This window comes from Colius striatus, chromosome 1 (genome assembly GCF_028858725.1).
Source record: "Colius striatus isolate bColStr4 chromosome 1, bColStr4.1.hap1, whole genome shotgun sequence".
NCBI classification, from domain to species: domain Eukaryota; kingdom Metazoa; phylum Chordata; class Aves; order Coliiformes; family Coliidae; genus Colius; species Colius striatus.
Window position 1 is genome coordinate 68987483 of NC_084759.1, and position 19612 is coordinate 69007094.

At 42.9% G+C, this 19612-nt stretch overlaps 1 protein-coding gene across 2 annotated transcripts in view; it reads right to left on the reverse strand.

Annotated features, from left to right (window-relative positions):
* The window catches only part of SLC9A7 (solute carrier family 9 member A7), a 75471-nt gene extending 62064 nt beyond the window's left edge, over positions 1 to 13407 (reverse strand). For both annotated transcript variants that reach the window (XM_061998267.1, XM_061998259.1), the window contains exon 1: positions 13008 to 13407. In XM_061998267.1, the coding sequence (XP_061854251.1) occupies positions 13008 to 13275 (268 nt within the window). In that variant the 5' untranslated portion in view covers positions 13276 to 13407. The remainder of the gene's footprint in view (positions 1 to 13007) is intronic.
* Positions 13408 to 19612: the final 6205 nt, after the last annotated feature.

Genomic DNA, 19612 nt, shown 5'->3' on the forward strand with positions numbered 1-19612 from the left:
ACAAACCTGGTAGTAAGTAGTCTTAAGTAGTAAGTGGTCCAAGTTTTCTTCTTATAGCCAAGCAATCTGTACTTTGCTCATGAATCAAATGTTATGACTTCTTTGGAAGTCCAAGAACTGAAAAAATAGGTCTTGCTTTTGAAACAAACTATCAGGAAGTTAAATAAAGTTAGTTTATTTCTTGTTATAATTAAATACTCCTAAAGACAATGGCATCTTTACCTTTCACTACACAAAAACCATGTATTCAGATAGCATTAACTGAGAAATCTAAACCAATACCCACAGAACCTGGAGGACTGCAGAGAATATAGCAGCAAAGCAAGAGAACATCTAGGAAAAAACATTACTTATTCATAACAAGGCAGCAAAACTTTAACCTGAACACAGTTCTTTTCTTATGTCTTGAGAAAAACGTCAGAGTCAATGCTGCAATGCAAACTTGGACTGTAGCTGTGTATAGGTAGGTGGGAATGAAAATTCTTCATATGTTACATAGAAAGACCCTGCACAGCTTAAAGAATTTGTAGGTGAAGACAGTGCAGATCCTTTCAGCAATGATCAGGGAACCAGCCCAAGCCATAGACAAGATTGTGATAGCAGGAGGAAGAAAGCATCAAAAACTTACTTCAGCCCTTGTGCTTCAGCCTTTTAACATTTGTCCACAAGAGGTAGACAAACGAGTAAATATTTTTAGTGTAGTCTGAAAACACATAGGTCTGGTACACAGAAAAGAATTTAAGTCGTCAGCATTAAGATAAGCTATTAGATGCATCTTGGGGAGCAGCAGAGAACAGACCATAAGAAAGAATTTTAGGTAATTCCCCCTACAAAAAAAGTAAGAGGAGAGCAGAGTAAGTATAGCATTTCATTCAGAAGACCTAAAAGGTAAGAGCAGAAACAAATAATCAAACCCACAGAATCCAGTGAAGCTCAAGATTTATCAGTCTCAACACCTCAGGCATGAGCAGACAAGAGACTACCAAAATCCATATAGACATCATCCTCCAAATTTCTGGGAATCCCTAACTTCTCTTGGAGCTGTGGTAGAGGTTGCACCTAATGCAGGAAAATATCTTGTGGTCTAGTAACAGAGAAAATACAGTCTATGACTTTGGCCAGTGAGCAGAGCTAATCAAACACTTCAGAGGTGTTTTCATTTGTTTTTATGAACATAAGTTTAAGCAGTACCTAAAAGACTGAGGCCCTCATGGAAGTGGGGGTGGGGGTGAATGGTGTCTTTGCTTCAACAGGCTAAGAATAAAGTATTTATACACACAAAGCAGATTGGGGTTACATCTCCTGGGCCAATTTTCCCATCTTAAGGAGAGGAGCTCTGTCATACATATGCAAAACAGGTAATGCAAAGTTTCCTGTCCCTCAGCAGGTATCTCTGTTGGAAGTACAGTGAACAAGAAATGTAACTGACCTATGTTTTACATTTTGGAAGAGATCCCAAAACCATTAGGGCTGAAAACTGAGAAGGTTGAAATATACATACTGAAGCATTTGCCAGTAAGAGTAATAAACTATATTTTATCCTTCAACTAATTTGCAGGGAAGAGGGGACATATCAAGTACTAGGTATCACCAAGGTATTACATTCATATTTCTCTGTTTCGTGCAGTCACAGATAAAACTGAGTATGCTGCAATTATATTTAGTTACTGCAGCTTAAGGGCATCAGTAGGAAATCACTCACCAGTCCTTCAGTCAGACAGTGCTGAGGAACGGATTATTTTTATGTCCATGAATCCTCATAAAAGATGATTAACAGGATGATCCCTCACCGAAATTTTTGGAAAGCCAAGAAATTTTTTCTGTCTTCTAAGGAAGCTCCTTCTCTCAGAGAGAAATTCGGGAGCAGTAAACTCCCTGAGAACTTGCTAAGTCGGAACTGTGGTGAAAAATTGAACCTAGTACAGAAATACAATCTTTCCATTTAAGCACCTGAAGAATGTGTCTGTGGCTGAGCCGATAAACATATTGCTCACATACAGGTGAGCATGATTGAAAAAAAAATGGTTGAAAGTTTCTAGAGCTAAAAAATCAAGGCATTTGCCAAGCACCTAAACAAAGCATTTGCCAAATTAAATGTACTGCCACGTAGAGGTGAAAAGCAAGAGTGGTTAGGCTGAAACATTGTACTGGCACTCAGTTGCCCATATGAAAGTCTACTCCAGCATTAAAGCTGTTTCACTAACACCACCGTGTCTCTAGAATACTTACCTCCTTCAGAAAATTACTCACTGTATAGAGTGTCCAGTGAGAGTATGTTCCTGGCAAGACACTAGTATTACAGATAGGTATAACAAAACTTTATCTTTTATGCTGTGCAGCAGTTGCCTCTGCCAAAGTATAAAGCTTCAAGACAAGCTAAACAAGCGTGAGTACTGGCTTAGATTCTGTGAGTCAAGCAAGGATGCTACAGCCAACTTTGCCAGACATGTCTGTGTAAGGCTACATACATTCATCCTCCTCTGCTCTCAATATAGAAGATTACACAAAATTCAACTAGAATATCAAATATAACTCAGAAGGAATGACCAGGTGGCACCTCCACAACAGGAATGAGCCTTTACAGAAGTTTTCTTCATGTTTATTCCTGCATTTTCCAACCATTGCAGAACTGAAGCATAGCTGGTGATGATAGCTTCACACCCTGCTTCACGTCTCCTGGGAACACTCCTTCGACCTCTGGTGGCATAGCCACAACTAGCCCAGGAGATCCCAACACTCCTCAATTGAATTCAGACTCCTTTATTGAGTCCAACTTGTAAACACTACTTGGGAAGAGTCACTTTGATAGCAAAGCACAAAGCCAGCTGGCGTAAGTTGATATTTCAAGCCAAGAATACTCTGTTCAAATATGGTATCTATTAGAAAACACAAATAAAGCACGAATTACATTCTCTCTCTCTGAGCCACTTTACGTTATCAAATCCATTGCTCATAACACCGACAAGCAAACACACTATCAATTAGGTAGAACCTAATTACGTCTTTGATGATTGCCATTACATGAAAAAGTCAATCCAAGATCACTTTCAAACATGCCCAGATGAAGCCTCTACTTCTCCAAATGTAGGTTTCCCAAAAATATTTCACAATGTGTAAAAGTAGCACTGTAATTCACCTACAAAACCAGACAGATCCTAAGGTTGCAAATAATGGTGCTGGGTATACAGATAATATAAATACACGATATTCAGCCTCAGTAGTTTTCAATGGGACAAGTGTCCAACTACACAGCAGGTGACCTGTATGCTCAGAAAAGGCTGTTAAACAAGTTCTCTAGCTGCAGGAGAGAGTGGACAGTAGGGCTAAACACTAGCGATTTGCTCACCAGAAGGCAATAAGCAAGAGTTATCCAGATGTCTCATGGATAAGGAAACTATTTCAATCAGAAAGACCATTACACAACCAGTAAGCACAATGAAAGAAAGAACAAATAGAAAGGTTGGTGCAGCAGTGGAACAACAGCAGAGATGTATACACCATTTGAGCCGCAGGTCCTCTTTCATCACTGAAGGACTTGACATTAAGCACCAAGAAATAATTTCTCAGAATTAGTGTGGAAACAGATAGTATACATTCTAATGGATTCAAACTGTACAGATCAAAAGCTAGACGTATCCTTGTGGGACACTTGATATTTTTAAGCTATCATCAGTTATAACATCTTTCTATTAGCATGTCATGTTTAAAATAATGGCAAATGTTAACAGCAGTTTTCATATTTAATCCAATTCTTAAATTAATGGGACAGCATAAGAGCCTCAGAAGCAATGACTACACTCCCAGGGTGCTGGCACTGAGCACAGTTACAGTATGTCCTGCTGCAGAGCCAACACAACGAAGAACTTCACATGCAGAGGACACCGAGTCATATCAGCAGTTTTCCTGTTAGCTACTGACAGTAAGAGTTACACAGACCATACATTCACATACAGCCAGCACACTGAACAGAGTGTCACCTTAATGCACAGACAACTTAATTGCATTTTAGAATACATTTATGCCACACTATTCTCATCTTTTTTTTTTTTTTGTTAATAGTCCCTCAACTTCCTAATGAAAGAGGAGAACAAGTCAAAGAGCATCAACTTGAAAAATTATCTTCTCAGTAACACCTTATTTTTTTTGTTTAGCGTAAGTGAAGGTGAAGACAACTGTGGAAAGGCATGCCATTCACAATAAGCATACTATAAACACTTCCACAAAGACAGCATATCCATGTGCCCATCAGACCCACAACTCTACTGTTCAAATCACTCCTTCCAAGAGGAGAAACCAGCAATACACCCGTTACGTTCATATAAAGTTTGTACCAGATATCTTAGCGGTCCCCAGCTGCCTTTAAAACCTACTTCAGCAGGGTAGGGGTAGTTTGAAAACCCTGCAGGCAAAGCAAACGGCAGCTACAGAGAAGCAGCCCAGACTACAGTAGACCTGCAAGCCCTGCCGGTGTGGCTTTACAGGCAGGACCGTGCAGCGACAGCAGAGCTGTCCCACTGCTGGGCTGTGTGGGGTAGCAGAGCAGGTGAGCCCACGAGCACCTTCTGACACATATATCACTGACATATACAGCTTTATCAAGATAAATGTGGATCTTTAGACCAGCCTTTGAAAATGAACATGAAATACAGAAGCCTGGAAGAAAGGACAGAAACCACACATCTCCTCTGGCTAAGAGCACAGTTCACCTCCTTGGCTCTCAGGGGGAGCCTTCAGCTATTCCTCCATAACGAAAAAAAACCCAGCCCAACAGCTTCTTTCACCATAGCTTTCAAGGGCTTTTAGACACTTGAATTGTCTGATTTCAGGGCATAAAGAAAGGGCAATTTTACACCATTTTTCCCTTCTCCCTTCATACACAGTTAATTGCATGCTGAAGTGCTTTTTAAAAGGGGAGGAAGCAGTGTGTTTGAGCTGAATAATCCGTCTCTGATAGACACAGAAAAGATATGATCTGCTGAGAACAACTGTGTGTTTTTTATAACACAAGTAAAAACCCCTTCAACATAAATGCCTTTCTAAAAAAAAAAATAATTGCTTGTATCACATCCTTTCAATATTGCATCCTTTCACTTCATCTAAAGCACAGGGAGAAAGGCTATATTCAGTCTTAAATGGAGATAAAGCATTAATCCCGAGTCATAAACAAAGACCTTGTTGAAAGAGAAAAAAAGTCTAGAGCTGGTATTTTTGGCTGTCAGACTGGAAACAACAGCCTTGACTTAAATATTGAGGCCATCTCCTGAACACACAGGGACAGGTCAGCAGCTCACTGCCAGACTCACAGCAGTCAGCATGTGAGTAAGGAGAAAGCATCTATAGTACATGGCACCTGTTAAAGGACTACAGTACAGCAACTGCAAAATATTTCTATTTCTGGCCCCCAACAGGCCAAGATATATAGCTCTGAATTACAAGAGATGTCCTATAACACATCATAGCTCTGGTTTTTTTGTGATGGCTGACCTGTGGTTCCTGCTTCAGATTTCTGGTTTCCAGATCAGTATGATGATGGAGACTGTCAACTCTTCCATGGAGATATTGGTTCTTCAGAGAGCAGGGAATGGGGGTGGAAATATCTCCCTACCAGAAGCAAGGGAGAACTTTCACCCAATTCCAAGATGGCATCTTGAACTACTCTAGAGAGTATGCTGGAATAAGAGAGCCAACTTTCAGAAGGGAGGATGGAAAAAGGGCTGCTATGTGAGGTTTGTGGGGACAGAGTTCCATACAAGGTGGAACTAGCTGAATCATTACACTATTCTCACAGGGAACTGAACCTTCCCATCATTGTTGTCTGTGTGTGCTGCAGGAAATCTTGGAGACAAGAACAATTCTGTGAAAAGTGAGAGTTTAGGCCCCAGCAAATGACTACTGTTTCCAGTAGTATCAGCTTTGCTGAGAATAGGAGCTGGGATCATACACAGCAGAAGTCTTCAATTTTACCTCTATTAGTGGGCCCAGGACACTAAGCTTTCACAGGTTGCACTCTGGCATCTAAATGCTGATAAGAACTACAAGTGAACCAGAGACATTTCTGAAAGCATGTTGCTTGCTATGGGGTGACTTTGGTGACTTCAACTCTAGCCTTTCTACAGTATAGAAAGTGAGAAAGGTGGAGAAAAGACACACTTCAAGAAAAGGCACAGCTAGAATCACTTCAGTCCAGTACAACTTCTTCTGTAACTAAATATCAAAAAGAACAATTTTCTGAATTAAACCTCATGCAAAACAGAATGAACAAGTCAATGCAGTGTTGTGAAACTCATAGAAAAAAAATATGTGCCAGTTGCTACATAGATTTTGTTAACACAGCCAAGGAAATGCTCCCTCTTCCCCTTCTACGACCATCCATAACACAAAGGCCTAACACACCAATGGGAAAGGAGACATCTGAAAATGGAGACCTGATCTGTCTCACCAAACTTCTCTTCAAAACATACAGAGCCCCAGTGACTCAACAGAGCAGCACAGCGATGAGAACACCATCAGCATCTGAGAACAACTTTGGCTATCCTATAAGACTTCACATATTTTATACGCTGCCTCACTACTCCCTTTTCATTCTTCTCACCTGCTCCAAAAGCAGAACTACTGGAGTAGCTACAGATGCTCTGCATCTACAGAGGTTCCTTGAAGAACCTGTTTGGAGTCATATTTCCATTGCAATGCAGCAATGAAAATGTGGAAGTGGCTGCAAACATAAAAAAAAGAAAGAAAGAAAAAAATCTTCTCAAGTGGACTAAGAAAACACTCAGGCTCCCACAGGGTCCAGACCTAAGCAACACCAATGTATCACACACTGCAGAACCACCTCACTGCCTGACAAGAAGCTTGTATACCAGCCATTGGGTCACGTACTCTTGGTTTAGCACACTCCTGCCAATATGAGCAGTCATTGAACATGCACACAGGAGCGGAAGGTAGGCACATGTGCAAGCTCTGCAACATTACAGAACTGGCATCTGTTTGTAATAGCTTTCAGATTCAAATGAGAACCACTGTACATGCAAAGGAATACCTTCCCCTTGAGCCTCTGCCCAATTCTTACAACCACGTGGTGTTGTAGAGCAGTATCAGTTTCAACAGCCAGTTATAGCACCTAAGTCCTTCTCACGTAGCGGAAACCCAAGGTTGCTCTTTCTCTCTTTGACTCATGCTGATGATCAGAAAGGTACTCTGGTGTTTATTTGATAAAATATCTCATGAAGATAAACATAAAAATGAACTGATTTACCTTAATGGCTATCAAAACCACTGCCTTCCCTCAAAAAAAAGCCCAAACAAAAAAACTCCACCATGCAAAGTCACTGTTCAGAGGGCTTACAGCTGAATTGTACTCCAAAGACATCTGCAATTTATAAGCCATTCCACTATTCCACCTGAACAGCAAATCTGAAATACAGGTAGGTTCATAACAGAGACATAGCATTTCTTCCAAAATCTCTCTCAAGATAAAATTAAGCTCCATTCAGTCACAGACCACAAAGCTCAGAGACAAGATTCAAAATACAACTGAAGTGTCCCGAGCAGCAAAGAAATTGAGCAAGACTCACTTCAAAAACCTGTACTTTAAAGTACTAAAAAAAATACTTTCAAACAACATCCAGAAGGAGCACGTAGGGTGCCTGAGAAAGGATAATGTTCTCGAAACCAGGTGCTCAGAATTATGCTCCTAAATCTAGTAATAGAATGCTTATGTAAAAGTGACTCATTAAACACCAACACTGCCATTATTTGATGGCCATGAAGGTGCATTAGGTCATCTCTAGCATATGTAGAAACTACAATTGTAAGAGAGAGCAATGCAGCCAGATGAGATAAAAAAAATAGGCCTTTTCTTTATCTACTGTGTGGACACAAAAACTTCATCTGATACTGAGTATTTCAGAACAAATATGATATGACTGTTTACTTCATATCTCTCATTTCTACCAGAAAGTGCCCCTGCCTATGTCAGCGAGGATAGAACTAGATGATCTTTAAGGTCCCTTCCAATCTTCCAAACCCTTCTATGATTTCTATGATTTCTGATCCACAAAAGGCAATAAAAGCTTTATATGCCTCTTCATATATTGTCTTAATCTCTCAGTACTAAAGTCCAGTTTTGCTTTTACTTTTACCTCCTATGCAACATCCCGGCAGTTCCACAACAACTCCACAGCTGACAAGATACCTGGTAGGACTGACATTTTGGCTGCCAGTTACACAAATTATCACTTATGAAAGGGTCAAAATAATTACCTAATGGGAGTGATACCACTGGATCAGCTGGGACATGCCTACAAATCCAGACAGCTGCTCCCTGAAAAGTAGAGTGCTAGGAAGTGACTGTCATTTCCCATCCTTAAGTCTCTCCCTGAGGTCTCAAGACGCACAGTCCATGTCCTATGGTTCCCTACCACATGTGGATGCTCCTCACTAGAGTGAAGAAACCTGCAAAACAGTGCTAAACCTCTGCATTACAAAAAACAGCTCAGAACACTTGACCCTTGGGACTCAGACCAGCACAAAGAAAAGCAAGCATCACAGTCACAAGTTGGCTTAAGTGTGTCAGCAAGGTCTCAATTCTTTAATTGCCCTTTGTGGGTTGTTTCTTTGGTTTTTTAATTGCTTCATAATGATATTCATTAGTGTTGCTGGAGCAGCTTTGGAACTCTTGCCCCATCCAAGTATTTAACTTCCAGAGAGCAACACCCTTGTTACAGTTTCAACACTTGAATTCAGTTGCATTTAGCACTTTAAAAGCCAAACGAGTATTGTTGCAAGCAACCTACAGATAATCACAGTGTGATGACATGGTACACTGTGCTGGTTTGGCTGGGACAGAGTTAATTTTCATCACAGTAGCTGGTATGGGGTTGTTTTGGCTCTGTGCTAGAAACAGCGCTGACAGCACAGAGATGTTTCAGTCACTGCTGAGCAGTGCTTGCACAGCATCAAGACCTTTTCTGCTTCTCATCCCATTCCACCTGTGAGTGGGCTGGGGGTGCACAAGGAGCTGGGAGGGGACAGAGCTAGGACAGCTGACCGCAACCCACCAAAGGGATATCCCACACCATATGACATCATGCTCAGTATAAAAAGCTGGGAGGAGGAGGAAGGGGAGACATTCAGGGTGATGGTGTTTGTCTTCCTAACTGACTGTTACACATGATGGAGCTCTGCTTTCCCAGGGATGGCTGAACATCTGCCTGCCCATGGGAAGCCATGAATGTATGCGTGGCTTTCACTTCACCTATTAAACTATCTTCATCTCAGTCCCTGAGTTTTCTCACTTCTACCCTTCTGATTCTCTTCACCATTCCATCTGGGGTTAAACCACAGCGTACATAATAAATTCAAATCAGCATTGTGTCTGAATGTGCAGCTTTAGGTGCAAAGTATTTCAAGATGTTCAAAGAATTTAGGTCCCTTCCTCTTCCATGTACATAACTATCAGATCTATCATGTGCAGCTGAGGTCTGTAACTTTGATATTGCTTCATCAAAAATAAGAATTAAAGTTGGATATCACAGAAAAAGCAGTACTGTAAGTCATTAAACACTCATGTAAGCTTCCTGCTATTTCACATCTTAACAGATGTTTCCAGAGAAAGATATATAACACATCCAACTAATACAGGCAGACAAGCAGTGACTGTCTACAAAGAGACAGTGACAATAAAGGAAATAAGAAACATGGCAAGACTACATAATGACGTCTAATCTTCAATCAAATAAGCTATCATGGTCAAGTTATATAAACCACAGCATTGGGTAGCTAGACCATCACACTCACTCAATAGGCAGCAGAAAAATTGATACTCAAAGTCTGGAAGAAAAGTAGGCTTTGGCAGCAACGTCAGTACTTGGGCCATGGGGCTGTTTAGCTGGGTAAAAAACATGCTGTCTTTCACAGAACCATGATCAAATCAACACCAGAGACACCACAGAAGTAGAACAGGATGTGTCTGTATCAGGATTCTCAGAAAAGGTAAATGGGAAGTGCCGGTTAAAGCCTATCTGGATGCAGCTTCTCTGCTCACCGTTTCAAGCCAGTGTCGTGAGCTCACGGAAAAAGGTCTCATTGAACTTCACTGTAAATTAACATGGCTGGATAATAAAAAATAAAGGAATCCAGCCTCATTACATCTTGAAGAGTAGAAGCAACAAGCTACCATCAAGACTTGCAGTTGTAACTTAGCTCAAGTCAAACACATATTCGATCTTATACAAGCATCCAAAGATTCATCACTTTGAAACCAATGGTTTTGGAGGGTTTTTAGGTGCAACAAGACAGTTTTTCCTAGATCATTGTCTCCAGGATAAAAATTAATCAGGATCAATACGCTATCTTACTGCTCCTGTCATTGAAAGCCACTTCCTCTGATAGCACTGAAAACTGCTGTGACAGAAACACTTGGATTTTTCTGTTCGAAAAATTGAACACAAATGGTTCAAGTGCTGCAGACTTGACCATAAAACCACATGAAAGTCACCTAGCATGCAGAGTTTGTAGCCTACAGCAACAACAGATTACGAAGCACATCCTTATGAGACCACCATTTAATTCTAGATATTTGTGGGTTTAGGACTACAAACCCTTGGGTTGAAATAAATACAAAAGTCAGACCGACCAAATATATGCACTTTAAACACACACATCATTTGACAAAACATACCTCAGCTGCCAAGTTATCAGCAAAATAGAAAGTCATCCCAGTTTAACCGCTATCCATTAAGTGACAAAGAAAGAGAAACTCCTATTGAAAGAATAAAGCCTGGTTATCAGAAGTAACAGACAGTTACTGTGACACTTGCTATGATTTTTTTTCTTTGCTCTAAAGGAAGTCTGCAAAATGCTTAAGTGAAGAAAGGCCTCAGTAGAGCTTTACTGGCATAAAGGCTAACAGTGTTAGAAAGGAACTAAACTCACTAAACTAATTTCCTCAGATGTTTGCCACAACATGGCAAGAGCCATTTCACTTGGAAGCGAGAAGACCATGTATTTTGGCATATTCAAGCGATCATCTAGAAGGTGATTTTTATTGAAGAAGGATCTATAAAATCAAAACGATTTAAGTGAGGGCACACCAAGCACTTGCGATTATTTGAGCAGATCACTCTTTAGGCAGCAATGCCTGTGGTGCAGAAAGGGCTATAGCGTCCTAATACACAGTTTCAGCACCAGTACATCAAATTGAGAATCTAGCATCCATTTAACAAATTTGGAACTGGATGGAAGGGTAAATTAGTTTGAGCTTAACAAGAAGTAAAACTTATCCAGTTGAACAATTTCTAATTTCCTGCACAGCTCATCAAAACACATGCCCAAATGCCCTTGATGTCCTGGTATTTGCATTGCATATATTTGCGCTTCCACACACACAAGATTTCCACCATAAAGCAAAACACCTACATCACTAAAATGGTCTTAAAACATAAATTAACTTTCTAAAGTTGACAACACCAGGGTTCTACCTAAATGAGACCTTCCATACAACCTTACCCTGTCTCTCCCAACCAGCACATGCACAGTTAATCTACTATCTCCTGAGCACTGAGCTGCTAAGCATTACCATGCTAGTGCATAACTAACTTATATGTCCAATCATTAATTTGACAGTTTTCCACAGGCATATGTGAAATACCCATCAATGCAGCAAAGAGATCAGTGACTGAGAGCAAATGGGATAGTTTATGAAAAGCATCAGCAGAGGAAAATTCCACTGCTTTGCAAGCAATCACGTAGCTCTTAATAGCAGTAGTGCTCATCAGGGAGAAGCGATTAATGTCCCCCCCTCTCCTCGAGTGCTGAATTTCTCATCTGTGGTTACCCTCAATACGCTTATCCCGACAAACATTGGGTAGGTGTTTCACACTATTCAACTGTAACGGATCTGGTGGCAAAGAAGTGCCCCTAGCACTATGGCAGTAGCCAATCACTGGCAGACAAATAATTTCACAAATGAATGGCTGCTCCTCATTGCAACTGCTTCTGCTCTGTATAGCAAACTGTGAACAAAATAGAATTGTGTGAGTTCACAGCGGAGTGAGCACTCTGCTCTGCCAGCTTAGGCCCACCTGCGGTCCTCTGCACCAGCCATTAACAGCATCAGCGCAGAGCTTGGCCCCACCAGCAGAGTGGAGAACACAGCTTCTTCTGAGGGATGTATTTCCCCTTAGCTCACATCCATAGAGAGAGAAGGGGGCTGGAGAGGACAAACCCAGTACTGTCCTTACCCCACCAGGTAGGCTTAGGATAAGCTGCGGGTGCTGCCTCGGGCGTCTGGTGTCACTGCGGCCAAGCTGCTGACCAGCAAACTCGGGCCGCCGTGACAGCAGCACGCCAGCTGCTGGGGAGCAGCAAACCCCGAAGCACTCCAGTTTAAACGCGGTCTTTTTCACCCCGCGTGTGCCACAGCACTCTGCGGGCGTTTGGATCACGCCTTCCAGAAGCATTACTGTGATGACCTGCGCTTGCCACCAGCAAGCTCGCTTCCTCCAGCGCTGAGAGTGCACGAAACGGCGCGCCGTGTCGCCTGCCAGCACGGCCGCTTCAGCGCCAGGGGACGGCGGCGGGGTGCAGCTTTTCGCAGGACACCGCTGGGCCGCCGCACGCCGGGAAGCGGCCCGCGTGCCCCCCTCTTCTCCTCCAGCCCCTAGCCCGGGGAAAGGAACCGGCAAGCGGCGGGGATCCAGAAGCACGGACCCCGACCGCCTGAGCCTCGGCGGGGCTCCCGCTGCCCGCGGGGCGCGGCCTACCCCTGCGCTGCCGCCCGGCAGCCGTGAGGGGGGCGCGGGGCCGCAGCGCTGCCGCACGCCCGCACCTCCCCTCGCCTCGCCTCAGGCGGCGGGGGCGCGCCCGAGCACAGGGGCCCGCCGCCGCCTCCGAGTCGCCCCCCCATCCCTCCCGGCACCTGCTGGGGGTGACACCGGCCCTCAAACAGACGCCTGCCCGTGGAGAAGGCGAGGAGCGGAACCAAGGCGCGGTGCCGCTGGACTTACCGTAGATCATGGCCAGGCCGGTCTCGTGAAGGAAGCGTACGCGGCGGTGCTTGAAGAGCCAGATGGTGAGGATGGTGAGGGTGAGGAGCAGGATGAAGGTGAGGAGGCTCACGCTGTCCTGCCGGTGGCTCTCCTCCGCCTCCTTCTCTGTGGCGAGCTCCTCCATGGCGCTGCTGCTGCCGCCGCTCCGCTCCGCCGCCCGCAGCCCGCCGGCTGCCAGCAGCAGCAGCAGGGGCAGCGGCAGCCGGTGGCACAGAGGCAGAGCCATGGCCGCGGGCGGGCAGGCGGGCAGGCAGGCAGGCAGGCAGGCAGGTAGGTAGGTAGGTAGGTAGGCTGCCGCGGCTCCCGTCCCTCACCCGCGGAGGTGGCCCGCGGGCACTGCCCACCGCCCGCCGGGCGGGGGAGGGAAGAGGGAACGGGGGAGGGAAGAGGGAACGGGGGAAGGAGCGGCCTCGGCCAGCAAAACCCGCCCGCCACTGCCGCCTCCCGCGGCTCCTTAAAGGCGCAGCCCTGCCGGTGGTGGCCTCAGCCGGGAAGCGTAGGCTCAGCCGGCGTGAGGATGCAGTGGCGTCTCTCCCTCCCTCCACCGTGCCTAGCTTGGCCATCCGCGCCCGGCGGAGGTGAAGCGCCGGAAAGCACTGGGGTGGGTGAGAAGCCTCCGGTTTGGCTCTGTCGCCCACAGTGTGCGGGCAGTGCTGCGGAGTCTGTCCCTTTCCCGGACCCGGTGCTAGTGGCAATGCCGCTATCCCCAGTGGCACAGCAAGCCGGGGAGCTGCGGATACGCGAGTGCAGCATCGAAAATCATCAGGCTGGAGACCGCTCTGCTCTTTTCTGGGACCGAGCTGGGTCGGTAGCTGGCTGATGCTCCATGTGAAACCTGCAAGGGAATAAATGCAGGCACTGGTCGCTCTGGGTCTCTATGAATTCCCCAAAGTTCTAAAAGAGTTAGAATATAACTCTTTGGATCACTGGACTATTTATCCATATGGAGCTCCTTTTTTCCTTTTTATTTCTTTTTTTCCCCTCTTCTCTTCACTCTCTTCTCTTTTTTCCCCCTTCTTTTTTCTTCCTCTTCTTTTCTCTTTTTTCCCCCTTCTCTTTTTTCCCCCTCCTTCTCCTTCCCCCCCCTCTTCCCTCCTTTTCTCTTCCCTGCCCCTCCTTTTCTCCTCTTTTTTCCCTCCCTCTTTTTTCATTTCCCCCTTTCTTTTATTTTCCCCCTTCTCCCTTTTTTTTACTACCCTCTTCTCCCCCCCCCCCCCCTTCTCTTTCTTGTTTTCTCTTTTTCAAATATGGTAAATCTTACTAAACACAAAATGGCTAACATGGGGGTTTCCATCCAAATACATCCTACTGGAAATTTGCTTCTAGGAAGCAAGACAATTGCAGGAAATTAATAGAGCTAGTCAGTATTTTTCATTTGAGATGTCTTTTAAAAATTATCTTGAGTTGAGGGAGGGAAACAAAAGTTGCTTTTTGTAAATAAGCAAAATTGAAAACTTTCTCCTTTATCTTTTTATTTAATTAATTAAAAATATTTTTAAAAAAGAAAAGAAAAGTAAGAAAAATGGAGAATTAGAAGTAATTAAAATGTTTTATTTAAAACAAATATGGAACACGGTAGAAGTTGAATTTGTGAGGATTTTTTTGGTTTATCAGCTTTGTCTACTGGAGGAATTCCCTCCTGATTCCCAGTGATGGTGTGAGCAGCACTAACATTTCTGGTCCTGTGACATTTCTCCCAGAATTGTTGTTTTCACTTGCAACTTCTAACATGTATTTTAGCCCTTATTTTACATAAAAGGAAAGTCAAATACCTTTGGCCACATGTGTCATTAGTTATATGGCAGGTCATAACCTCCTTTAGTGCTGTCCTCTCTCTTAACCTGGCTGCCTGTCTGTTTCTGAAAGTAGTTATCGAGGTGCTCAAGAGTTTCTCCTGCAAACTTTCTCTCCTCCTGCTAGTGGGTCTGGAGTTGTTTCTTGTCATATATACTTTTGTTTAGGAAATTACTTTTTAAAAACATTTCAAGATGGCAGCTATGTAAATCCACGTTTTTATTTATGTTTAGTTCTTTTAAATATGGTATTTAGGCAAGCTCCTCAACAACCTTCAAAATCCAGTACAATTATGTGCAATTACCTTTAAAAATTTGATTGTGCAGGCCTGAAATTTACATTGATAGTGCCGTCATTTGTAAACCTCTTAGAGATGAGAAGCATTCATTTGCCCTGAAGACCTAACTCTTAAACCTATGTAAACCATTAAAAATTACTGCCTCGACACTGGCTTACATTAAATCACATTCAAAACTAACATTTCTGGTACAATGAGAGCGTTATACCACAAAATCTTTGTTGTGTGTCTTTAGGATATACAACCTACATACAATATAAAGTATATCTTTAGGACATAACAACCTATAGGCCTCATAGCAGACTACAGGTATGCAATCCAGTGCTAAGTATGTATAATGCTGGTAAAATAAAATGATGGATGGTGATAACAGGCTCCCTTCTGTGGTGGGTTTTTTTTTTGATTGTGTGCTACATACTGCTAGGTGAAGTCTGTTGCTAGGTGTATGGTGGCTCTTTTTAACAAAACAATTTCCATGTACATTGTAATTTCATCTGCCTCTCAGCTGAGCTGCAGCTGGGGTTTTAAGTTACTTTCTGCAATGTCTACCACTGTTAACATGTGTTTTATCCTACAGTGTTCACACAGTTCACTCTGCACTATACCTCTTACTCTCCAGCCAACAATGAGAAATATCTAGGTCATTCTTTTAATAGTTAAGCATAGTAGCCCAACTTTACTTTTTTTTTTTCTCTCCGTTTCAATTATGTTGCTTATGGAGGAAAGTATTTATCCATCATTTGTCATATCAGTGCTACCAAAACCACAAGATTTCATATTTATGGGTGTATTCACTGCTGCTTTGCCCCTGTAGCCTCTGCGCAGGTATCACCTTATCCAAGGAACACTTGCACTGAAATCAATATGTATGAGGTTCAACAATGCCAAGTGCTGGATCCCACACTTGGGCCACAGCAACCCATGAAACGCTACAGGCTTGGGGATGAGTGGCTGGAAAGCTACCTGGTGGAAAAGAGCTTGAGGGTATTCACTGACAGCCATCTGAACATCAGCCAGCAGTGTGCCCAGGTGGCCAAGAAGGCCAATGACATCCTGACTGGTATCAGAAATAGTGTGACCAGCAGGATCAGGAAAGTGATTGTCCCCTTGTATTCAGTACTAGTGAGGCTGCGTTTCAAATACTGTGTTCAGTTCTGAGCCACTCACTACAAGAGAGACATTGAGGTGCTGAAGCATGTCCACAGATGGGCTATGAAGCTGGTGAAGGGTCTGGAGAGCAAGTCTTATGAGGAGCAGCTGAGGGAGATGGGGATGTTTAACTTAGGGGAAGCTGAGAGGAGATATGATCAAAGTGAGGCTCGGTCTCTTCTCCTGAGTAATATATGACAGGAGAAGAGGAAATGGCACCAGGGGAGGTTTGGATTGGAGAGTAGGGAGAACTTTTTCCCTGAGAGGGTTGTTAGACACTGGCACAGGCTGCCCAGGGATGTGGTGTAGTCAGCGTCCCTGGAAATATTTAAAATGTGTGCTGAGGGATGTGGTTTAGTGGTGACAGTGTTAGGTTAGTGGTTGGACATGATGATCTCAATGGTCTTTTCCAACTGAAATGATTCTATGATTCTATGATTCAATATATCAGTAGGTATTGTCCCAAAATATCGTTACTGAATTTTTAAAAAAATTGTGTACAGTAGTGGTGAACATAAATCAGGCAAAACTTTTCCTTATTCTGGACCGTGTGGATGTAACTAAATCCCATACTCAAATTGGTGATGGGAGTGTGATTCTTTCTGTCCATTTAGGGTGTCAAAGTTTAACAGTGATGTAATTAAATTATCCTAAATTCAGTGTTCTGTCTAAATATGTTATTGCCATGGAATTTGATATGTACAGTATATTTGGTTCACAAAGGCCAAAGTTTGCTGTCTCATTACACTTATGGACGGGTGTCATGGTAGATGAATAGTTTAACTGATTTAAACAGAATCATCTGAAGTATATGATATCAAATGAGAAAAAAGGTACCAGGTCGAGCATATCTGTACATCCCTGTAGACTAGGCTGCACTTATAAGAGTCCCTTACAGTGGTGTAGCTAGCAGATTGCTGTGGTGTTTTCAGTCCATTAGGAACATCAGTAATTTCATCTCAGGGGGTAGCTCTGTCACTGTAATAACCCTGCAGTTACAGTTTGTACCTGCCTTCCCAAGCTGTTCTGCACTAAACCTTCTTCATATTATCTACAGGTGAGATCTGGATGTTACCTCTGTCTGGCAGGCACCATATATACTGCAGAAGTTATCCCTCCTGCTTAGCAAAACTATAATATTATTCTATTCCTGCCTTCTTCCCATTTGTTATTTATTATCTGGTCTCAGGCACAGAGGTCTTTGATCTGCTTGCTGTTTGAGAGGCCTGCTTGAGGCAGAAACAATGATGTTTGCTTAGAGAGATGAGAGACAATGGACAACTGAGATCAAAACAGAGGCATCAAAGACTTAAAGCTAAAGCTGTGAAATGGTACTGAAGCAGAGCAAAGGACAAAATCTAGCCATTCAACAGAGTCTGGCCAAGTAAGTGCTAATAAATATGTGTCTTTGCATGTGGTTGATGATTGACTCACAGGACTGATTCACATGAGTCTGATCAGAACACCGCACAGATAGATATGGATCATCTCACCCCATTCCTTTTGCCTACCAATCTTCTCTTGCTAAAAAGTTTATCCTGCCAGAAGCATCATCGATCATATAACCCTTTCAGGTGAAAGAGACCTTTAAGATCAGAGTCCAGCCTTTGTCCTAGCTCTGTCAACCACTAGACCATTTCCCTAAGTCCATTCAGCATTTCCATGATTTCCTTTGTTATGAAAGTCATTCTTATCACATTAACTGATAGGCACTTCAAGTTTATTCTTATTCCCAGAGTTGATTAATGTCACATGAGGCAAATGCAAGGTCCTCATTTGAAGCCCTGCTCGCTCTCTCTGATCTATCAGCTCACTCTGTCATCCATTCCTTGTCATTAACACTGAAGAGCTCACACTTTATCGAGACCTTTTTTTTGTATTATACAAATCTGTTGAGTCTGTTGATGCTGGCCCTTTGTGCTGATGAAAGCAGCAGGTTTGAGATTTTCAGTGACCTAAAATGCTGTAGTAGGACTGGTTTTGATAGAGAAAAGCCTCATGGTTGCTTGTACTCATAACAAACTGGAAAATGAATCAAATCGTTATCTTAATGTCATGTGTTTATGCAACTTATACAACTTGCACGCTCAAATTTTCTAACACACTAATCCAGAATGCATTAGCAGGTAAATTAGCAGGCAGGTCAACCTTGCAGAACAGCTAGCATGTCCACCATTGTCATTGCCACCTCATTTTCTTTCTCCTCCCTTTGTAAGCCAAAACTTCCCACCACTGTGCTTTGAAAGAGCAACTCATTTTGAACCTATGTCCAGCCCTGGCAGTAGTGAGATCATCTTGTGGGCTACCCTCCTGTGTCCACGTAAGACACCTCCACACCCTGGGATCTCATAAAACATACTCTCTGTAGATGTATGTTTGAAGACAACTGAGTGTTCTGCAATTGAATTCTGAAGAACATGTCATGTTTTTACTGAAAAACAAATTTGTTCAAATTTCCAGTTTATTGGAAGGACTAACAATTGCTATGTATTTCTCTGTTAGCACTAGTTCTGCAGAGGTGTTGTGTATCTGAGAAAGTGCCACAACTGTCCTTTTCAATCAATGCCAATGCAGAAATCGACTTTAGCCTTTCCAGTAGACAGAAGTCTAGCTGAAGTAAAAGCTCTTCTGTACTATCTGCAAGATGCAAAAGTCACTGTGCAGCCACATCTTTCAGCTTTTACATCATGATAAACATTCACAGTATCTGAGAGGGATATAACTAAAAATATTATCTACAGAAAGGTGCTCTCTCATTACCCAGATTGCCTCCACCTTCTAGTTGTATGTGGTACCATGAACTATCATTCTACTGGGGACAAAGCAGATTTTCTTATTCCTCAGAAGGCGGCAGTTCACTACCTTTTACAGGTACAAATCATGGTTATGACTTTCAGTGTTACAATTGCTCTAAGAGCAGATAAGTGAGAACTGTTCATCACTCATAATTTCCACGTGCAACTCCCAAATGTTCAATAAATATTTGAACACATAAATATCCTAGTGCCCCAGCTCAACTTATGCCAGAAGAATTTGAAAAAGATCTGGAAAGGAGCAAGTGAGCTTCAGCTGAGGAATATAAGTAATAATTTGACCTCCTGCACAAAATTAATCTTGTCTAGCCCTATGAGGAATTATTTGAACATCATTTGAAACTGCAAGCATGCACATGGATGCCGTTACTGTCATCTATCAGAAACAGTGCCTACAGAAGGTTTCCTTGAATGCAAAGGAAAGATTGGGGGAAATGTGGGTACAGTGTTGTGGAATTACAACTTTTAAATAGAATATTTGTATTCTGTATTTGTTTAATTATAGCAAA